At 44.0% G+C, this 8,959-nt stretch overlaps 1 protein-coding gene across 1 annotated transcript; it reads right to left on the bottom strand.

Moving 5' to 3' along the window:
- Nucleotides 1–5,802: 5,802 nt before the first annotated feature.
- On the bottom strand, nt 5,803–8,309 carry LOC147461475 (7-deoxyloganetin glucosyltransferase-like). Its single transcript, XM_086509033.1, has 2 exons — nt 7,501–8,309; nt 5,803–6,802 (listed from the first exon to the last, which is right to left on the bottom strand). Exons 1-2 carry the CDS (start codon nt 8,057–8,059, stop codon nt 5,859–5,861), a joined length of 1,503 nt encoding a protein of 500 aa, XP_086365159.1. The 5' UTR covers nt 8,060–8,309; the 3' UTR covers nt 5,803–5,858.
- Between the last annotated feature and the right edge of the window lie 650 nt (nt 8,310–8,959).

The following is an 8,959-nucleotide window of genomic DNA, read 5'->3' on the forward strand; positions in this document are numbered from 1 at the left end:
TCGCCCCTTGCCATATCGTAGCTTACAATCATAATCTTGAAGGATTTCTACCCATCTAGCTTTACGGCCCTTCAAGTCTGTTTGAGTAGTAAACCATTTGATACTCTCATGGTCAAAAACTGCTTCAAACTCGGCACCATATAAATAGTGTCGCCACTTTCGTAAAGCGTGAATTATGGCATAGAGCTCTCTCTCATAAATAGAATAATTTTGTTGAGCTTTATCTAACTTTTTAATTTCAAAAGCTATAGGTCTTCCCTACTGGAGAAAGACCGCACCAATTGCTTTATCACTAGCATCAGTCTCTACCACAAACGGCTTAAGTGGGTCGACGATTGCTAGGATGGGAGTAGTGGCTATAGCTACCTTGAGCTGTTCAAAACTACGTTTTTGGGTGTCTTCCCAAGAAAAGGTCTTACCTTTTGCTTTAAGTTGATCCGTCATAGGAACAGTGATTTTGGCATAGTCACGGATATACTGTCGATAAAATCCAGCCATGCCTAAAAATATTTGGGATGTGGCCATCGAAGAATGGCAGCGACCTTGTCAGTGTCCATCTTGATGCCAAAATAAGAGATCACATGACCGAGGTAATGTATCTATTTTTTAATGAAAACACACTTGCTTTGTTTAGCATACAGCGCGTGAGCTCGTAGCTGTTCAAACACTAACTGTAAGTGTTCTATGTGTTTATCTTCAGTCTTACTGTAAATGAGAATGTCATCAAGGAAAACCACAACAAATTTTCCAAGATAGGGATGTAAGACACTATCCATGAGTGTCATAAATGTAGCTGGAGCATTGGTTAGGCCAAAAGGCATAACCAAAAATTCAAAATGCCCGAACCGTGTTCTAAAGGCAGTTTTGGAGATATCTTGCAATAGGATACACACCTGGTGGTATCCTGAACGAAGATCTATCTTTGTATAGTATCTTGCCCCGTGGAGTTGATCAAACAACTCATCCACTCGAGGCAGAGGATACTTGTTCTTGATAGTTATCGCATTCAATCCGCGATGGTACTATGCACATGCGCATAGTACCATCTTTCTTTTTTACCAATAGAATTGGTGATGCCCAAGGCGAAGTGCTAGGTCTAATGAAACCACAAGCGAGGTAGTAAGCTAACTGACTCTCAACCTCCTTGGCTTCTTTAGCACTCATACAATAAGGTGGTTTACTCACCGGTTTAGTGCTTGGCAAGCCATCTATGCCATGCTGCACATCACGTGTAGGGGGTAAACCTGGTGGTAAATCACTTGAGAACAGATCACTATATTGCGTGAGTAAGTGAGTTAGCTTTTGCCGTGCAAAAGGAGAAAGTAAACTAGAGTTATGCTGGAATGGAGAATCTTGTCATTTCTGTAATGTTTGTTTTACAACAGTTGCACGTTGCTCTATAGAATTAAAATTGAGAGCACTTTGCTCGTTAGATTTTTTAACACTTTGTTTATTAGTAGAATTCATTGCACTTTGCATACCATTAGAGTTCATTGCACTTTTCATACCATTACTAGAATTCACCGCACTTTGATCTTGAGAATTCACAAGACTTGGAGACAAGCAATAACACAAAAAGACTTCATCTATTAAATCTGCTTTCTGCAAAATAGAAAGCTCGGCTCTACATATAAGAGGTGCAGATAGTATATTTTTCTCACCAAGCAAAAGCACATGTTTACTATTGGCCATAAAGGATAAGGAGTTGTGTTCATAACTAGTGTGCAATGTTTTTCCTAAACCATGTAGCCACTCCCGTCCTGAAACTACATCGGCACGGTCCATGTTCATAACTTGGAAGACAAGGGTCATCGTATGATCTTGAATAATAAGCTCAACTCCTTGAACTACCGTGTCCCATACTTCTTTATCATTCCCAGACATCTGCTCCACCGCATACTTGTGAGAGCAGGGAGTCTGTGTAAGCTTCAATTTCTTGAATAGCTTATAGTTCAAGAAGTTATGAGTTGCACCATCATCCACTAAAATACGAACATGTTGTCCGTTAATAGTGCCATGCATGCGAATCAAATCATGGGGGCCAAAGGTGGGCTGCCACATTGAAGCAGGCACACAACACCTTCTGCTTTTCTTCCATATGAAGAACCTCTATAGCACAATATTTAGGAGATGAATCTTATGTGAGACGTTGCACCGTGTGCATGGCCTTTTCTTTGACTTGCAAAAGAGGACAATCTTTCTTGTTATGTTGGTCCAAAAGACATCTAAAACACAAATTTTGTTTCTTCGCATGCTCAAAATCGGCAATGCTGAGAGACCCACGTGGAGTAGCTCGTAAGTGCTTAGGCTTCTTAGCCTCTTTTGGGCGTGGAGAGGTAGATTGTCTCTTCCTTTCCTCTCTTGATCATCATCATATCTTTGGGCATGACTGATGGCTTCTTCCAAAGTTTTTGGATGTTGAGTCTTGACATGAAGACAATAGTCTTTGTCAAGACCCCTATTAAAACCCCGTATCTTTTCGAATTCATCTAGACCTTCTAGTTTTAATATGATTTCCCGGTACTTTGAAAGGTACTGTGTGAGAGAGAGGCCAGACATGCGGCATGCATCCCATGCTAGCCAGTTCTTATCTTCTTCATTGGAGTCCCAAAACTCTTTGGAGAAAGAAGCTTGAAATGTAGCCCAAGACGGAGGACGGGCATCTATTGGAAATGTCATCCACCACTTATAGGCATTGCCTTTAAGAGATAGACTTGTTTCCACAACCGTCTTTATATTCGAGGTGTGTCTCAATCTATGAATATCACTCCATTTGTGTAAGAACGTATTGACCGCATCCTTGTTGCGATCATGCTCTTCCCCGTGAAACTCAGGAATAGTGATATTCTTAAGTAATGCATTGCTACCTTCTGCATATTCTGCAGCACTTGTCTCTTGGACTCCTTGAGTCGTGCGAGCATGGTTCCCTTGAACCGTGCCACTTGTGGCTCCTTGAGTTGTTTGTGAATTCATAAATTTCACAAGTAACTTCGTAAGATTGGTAACATTTGCATTGAGTGCAGAGAGGTTGCTTTCAAGTACGCTTTGGCAATGTTCCAAAGTCTTGAAAGCAGCCATACCTACAAGGCCATGATCTCCTAGATCATCTTCATCATGCATATTAGTGTCAGCCGTACCCGTGGTGCCCTGATTTTGATCTACGTGCTCAAAATCAAACGTGTGTGTAGGTGAGATATCCTCACTGGCCATGGTAAACACACACTAATGCAAAGAGAGAAAGAAAAACGTCAACTTGTACCTTGTGAAATTGAAGTCTTTGTGTTTTGTATGCTCTGCGATTTGCGTTGCGTGCAAATCTTGCCTTGCGAAAATTGGAGCACTTCATGTGTCATTCATTGTAAGAACACCTTTGTTGATTCTTCGCAAAAACCCATCGTTTTTGTGAAGGCTTTTATTCACTTTGAAGCTACCTCCTTGAGGAAAAAAGAATTTTTGGAGGAAAACTTGTCTTCCTCCACTAAGTGAAAAGGAAGGATGAAGCTACTTCTTGAAGTTTGAAGCTTTCCCTTTACTTCTAGTTTCCTTTCAACACAAGTATGCTATCTTTCATTGTTATACACAACAAGGGTCAATAGCTTGATGGTAAAGTGTTAGCCTCTTACCTTCATAGGGGGGGTTTAACCCTCCTTCATACAAGGGTTAAGCGGGCCTTCCTATGCACGCAGCCAACGGAAACCTTCGGAGCCTCGGTGCTATAGAGTTGCCGGTCGAGTTTGCCTTGGTCGCCCGCCTTAGTTGTGCACTGTGGAGGGCGTAGATGGGATGGCCGCGATCGGCTGTTGCTGTCTGTCCACGCGTTGCGCACAAGAAAGTGTGTCTGTCTTCTTTTGCTGCACAACGGATACGTCGTTGGACAAGCATCTCAAGCTTAGGTCGGGTTCCCACCTCAAGCTCAGCCCTAGCTTACCTAAGGTCAAAGAACTTTTAACACTAACCATTGGAGGTCTTTAATGAAGCTAACCCTAAGGTCTTTTAAGCTTCATTAGTTAACCTTGCTCTTTCACATACCATCGCTCATTTGGACCCCTTTACCATAGGCCCCGGGTTGAGATAGATCTATAAGGACATGTCTATATTATAACCCTTGTTCCCGTTTATTATCCCACATTAAATGATCAGTTTAATATGAGAAAATCATTTGGGTTGGTTAGATATTAGATTTTATGACACCATTGATATGATTTTTTCCATACATGCATCACCCACTCAAGTCTAAAGCCACATCTATGTCACTTACATCACACATCCTTCGATCGACACATCATCAAGGAAGGGCATCTTAATTTGAGGTATAAAGTCACATATGACTTTGTTCATACCATTCATCATATGTGCAACCAAATTAGTTTCTCCTTAAAGTAAGTTACACATCCTTGCCAATCCTAAAGGTGTCTTCATGATAGTCAATTCCCTACTTTCCATACCTAGTTGGAAATTATCATACCCTACGTAAAAATTCCACATAGAATATATCTTCTTTCTTGTATTTATGCCTCTCCACACTCATCTACAATTGGCCCTATACGCACATTCCTAGTTGTAACATTGTTCACAGGTTGTATATCCAGGATCATACCCTCTGTTCGTATCCCCCATATAATATATTACCCTTACTATAAATGCCTCTACAAACTCATCTACAATTGGCCTTGTATCCACATTTCTAGTTGTAACCTTGTTCAAAGGCTACATATTCAAGATAAAATATAAAGAACCATTTTTTTTTTGGCATTGTGAACTACCTATTTGAATATGGAGTACAAGAAGGCTCCAAAGCACCATCTTGATCCTTTCATTAAGAAATTCAACGAGCTTTGGCAAATGAGCCTTTGGAACTCAGACAGGCTGCAAGTTCTAAGGTACATGTGGGTTAGTGAAGATTACCATAGGAGCAACAATGGAAGGATCAACACACCCTATCTCATGCGGCTTAAATGCAAAAGTCTTTCCATGTTTAGCAAGCATTTATTCAAAACATATGTTTTTAGCCTGTGTCAAATTGTCCTTGTAACCAACGTTTAACTCCTTCAAGGAATCCTATACAAACTTATCCCCAATCTTTCTCAAGTCACGGAGACTATGTTGCAAAGCATCTTGCTCCATTTATTCTTGCAATCTTTTGGTAGAGGAAATGTCACTCGTTGCACTTTCTTTGCCATAGACTTATACTTAGTCTCCACTTGTACTTCCACACCTTTAGCATTTCCAAAATCCTCAATGGCTTTGTACATTTCTATTGAGCATACTTTCATGAGATTACAAAGTATGTTGGCAAATGGCTCAAGTTATGATTACAAGGCTTGGGGTTAAGTTTAGATTACACAAAGTGATCTATCCCGAGAGAGCGAGAGATATCGAGGGAACTTGAAATGGGGTGCTAGATCCTATTTATAATCCCTTGGACTCATATCTGAGGGACTATTTAGAGTCCCTCGAACTGGTGTCTGATTGTGTACTATTAGTTACCGTGGTAACTCTCTGGTTACTACTTTTGGAAGCTTCTAGTGCAGTCACCTGACTGTCACCTTCTAAGAGCTATTCCCGCCTTCTACAATAGTTACTACATCGCGCCGGATAATAAGAGCCATAGACCCTTCTTGAAGGAGCCCATGATGAGAGCTTGCCTCTAATGACTCATCGTACGAGCCTGTGTGAGGTAGTGACGAGGGAGCCTGTGTGAGGTAGTGACGAGGGCACACCCCCAATGACTCATCGTATGAGAAAGTGTGTGGGACTTTGACTCATTTCTCATTAAATTTTAAATGTTCTAAGGAGACATCATTTGAAATTTGAAGCTTATGATTCTTTTGAGTATGAACTTGTCACAAGAGCAGGCATCATTTGAGGCTTTTGAGAGACAAGTATTCAACAAAACATTGAAGGTCTGAGGTACTTGAACCCTGCTCAGTGCTGAGAATTGCTTGTCGCGCACCATCGCGAAGCAAGAGGGCAGTCCCGCGAAGCTTGGCATCGCTCATTAGAGTGCGTGATTTGGTCTCCACTATGGCTCGAGTGAGAAGCCCCTCTCCATGACGCTCCAGGGCCAGGCCATTACCCCACAAATCCTGGATACACCGGCAATTCAGCATTTGGTCGGCAAAGTAAGGGAAGCCAAGCAGGGGCTTGCCTTGGGAGACGCCCTCCAAGGTGGAGTTCCAGCCGGCGTGGGTGAAGAAAGCGCCAACAGAAGGGTGGGCCAGAACGTGAAGCTGGGGAGCCCAATCGATGATGTACATGCGTCCTTGGGTGCGGTCCTGGAAGCCAGGAGTCAGAGTCATTTGACCCCCGTCTTCCAGGACGCCGGGGCGGAGGACCCACAGCACTGGAAAGCCGGTGGCCTCAAGGCCAAGAGCGAATTCGTGCAACTCCTCTTCAGTAAGCAAAGCGATGCTGCCAAAGGAAACGTACAGTACAGAGCCCTCCTGCTGGGAGTCCAGCCACTGCAAGCACGAGTAGTCCTCTGCCCAGAACCCCGGCGTCCTGTTGAAAGCGCTGTTGCTCAATTTCTTACCGCTAAAGCAGTCCGGCGGGAGAATTGGCCCTACAGTGTACACCCTGCACCCTGGCATCTCCTGCATTATTGCCTGCAGGGCCTTCCCCTCCATGGCCTCGAAGGAGTTCATGAGCACGCAGTGCGCCTCCTGCAGCCGTGTGAAAGGCTGCACACAGAAGTTGAACATGAAGTCGGGCTCCTTGTAGGGCTGCACGAAGCCCGGCAAGTCTTTGAAGCGGAGGGGCGGGGCACCCGCTATGCAGTCGATAAGCTTTCCTTCCTCCCATTCTGTTTTGCATGATGGCAAACACTGGATTAGTTTCAAAGAATACGGTGTGTGTGTGTGTGTGTGTGAGAGAGAGAGTGAGAGAGAGAGAGAGAGAGAGAAAGTGTGTGTGTGTGTGTGTGTGAGAGAGAGAGAGAGAGAGATTTTGCACCTTACATCACTATGACATTGATTTGCTGTACTGTTGAAAGCCATAAAACGGCCATCAAGAGTGGAGCCCAGTGCCCACTAAGCTACTCGGCCTGGTCCCGAGACCTTCAGCCTCACAAAAAATCTGACCACCTGTCAACGAGTGCTAGCTCACTTGGTTCTGACCACCTGTCAACGAGTGCTAGCTCACTTGGTAGACCAATAGCCTCTTCTGACAAAGGTCTTGGGTTCAAACCCCCTTGACAGCTCATATGACATGTAAACCTTAGGGGTTGTTCCCTAATTCATATGATAGGATGGCCTCCTTACCCGGTTGGGAAGATTCACCTTAAGAGTCGGGTTGCCTCCACCTACGAGGGTTGGGTGTGTGTGTGTTGTAATTTCAAAGTTATAGATAATTATAAAAAAAGGAAAAAAAAATATGACCACAGTTGAGTGGCCAGCACCCTAGCAACTATGAAAGCCTAGCATCTCATGAGCTGGACCGTACGTTCAATACACACGTTACCAGAGATGTAAAAATTACAGATGCTACCTAGAGAAGAATTACCAGCAGGGAGCAAGCCTCTTGCTGCGGCCAGATGAGCATCAAAGCAGGAAGCAGACTGCGTCCAGAAGGCAACACGTGGGATACCCAGCTTATTAGCGGCATCTTGAGAATGGCCCACAAAGATATCGGAGATGATGCAGGTTGGCCGTGGGCGAAGATCCCTTAGCAGCCTCTCGAAAGCGGGCCCACTGTTAACCACAGTTGCACAGAGGCCCGGCACATCGCTTGTGCCGCTAGCCTCTGCAGGGATGTCGCAAGGAATACTCACAAACTTGATGTCTAGAGGGGCAGCAGATGCAGCAGTAGCCGTGTCGGGGGACGCCTGCGCAGCTTGCTCGACAAGGGCTTCTTTCTGAAGAGATTTGAGGAGTAGTCTGTGGGTGAAGTCCAGGTTAACGAAGGTAATGGAAAAGCCGTGCTTGGAGGCCAGCGTGCGAGAGAGATGGAGGAGAGGGTTGATGTGGCCTTGGCCTGGCCACGGCACCACTACAGCGTGGTGCTTTGGGGGAGATGCATGCCCAGTGCTGCTCTGCACCAGAGCTCCGTTCTCTGCAGGCATGGCGATGGCTGTGGGTAAACTTGTCCTGCAGGACCTGCACCACAGTACCGTAAACTTAAATAGAGGAGAGAAAAAAAGAGAGTGACCGAGTCTTCGAGAGCGCTCTATTTTCCCAACGCTAGGCCCATGCGTTGGCAATGACGTGGTTTGTGTTTGTGTACATTTTAAAAAGGCACAGCCTCATTGGAGTCTGAACGCTACGGCTCAAATTTCATTAGGTACCTCCAGGCTTCACCAACTGCCAACCCCAACTTAAAAATTGAGAGTCTAGACATAGATATAAATTTCCAGGAGGAAGTAACCTTGGCGGCAGTCCCTGAGTCGAATATGGGAGGAAAGCTTTTTGTATGGTCAAAGATAGGAGAATATGGTGTATGTAAAGCTTTGTATATGGATCTGACATGTCTTTTCCAGAAATTATCCCCCTGATTGATGTAAAAACTGTTCTCTTTCTAATATAATATCTCTCTCGCCCTTTATGGCAAAAAAAAAAGAAGACAAGCAACTTCTTTTGGCTTTAATGAAGATTAGTATGTGACCCGCGCGTTGCTGCTGTAAAGAAAGAGTATGGTTCAATTTTGGGTACCCCTTCCCCTCCTATTTAAGGTGACAACATGTGCAAGTATTTTTTATGCATCCAATTCAGGCAATGACAACCATTTCATTATCTGCAATAAGGTTTTGCATCCTTTATTGTATTGCTCTAAATCACATCAACATGGTGCCACAATAGAAAGTGCATGAACTATAGTACATAACATAAACTAAAAAGATTACACGCATTGGAGGGAGGAAGAGGGGAGAGAGAGAGAGAGAGAGAAGAGTAGAAGAGAGGCTTTTAAATTTATGGCAAGAAAGGGAGACAGGAAGAAGGAGATTAAAAGAAAAACAACAATCCAC

The sequence above is a fragment of the Adiantum capillus-veneris genome, chromosome 3 (assembly GCF_014529385.1).
Source record: "Adiantum capillus-veneris isolate H3 chromosome 3, ASM1452938v2, whole genome shotgun sequence".
In the NCBI taxonomy this organism is placed as follows: Eukaryota; Viridiplantae; Streptophyta; class Polypodiopsida; order Polypodiales; family Pteridaceae; genus Adiantum; species Adiantum capillus-veneris.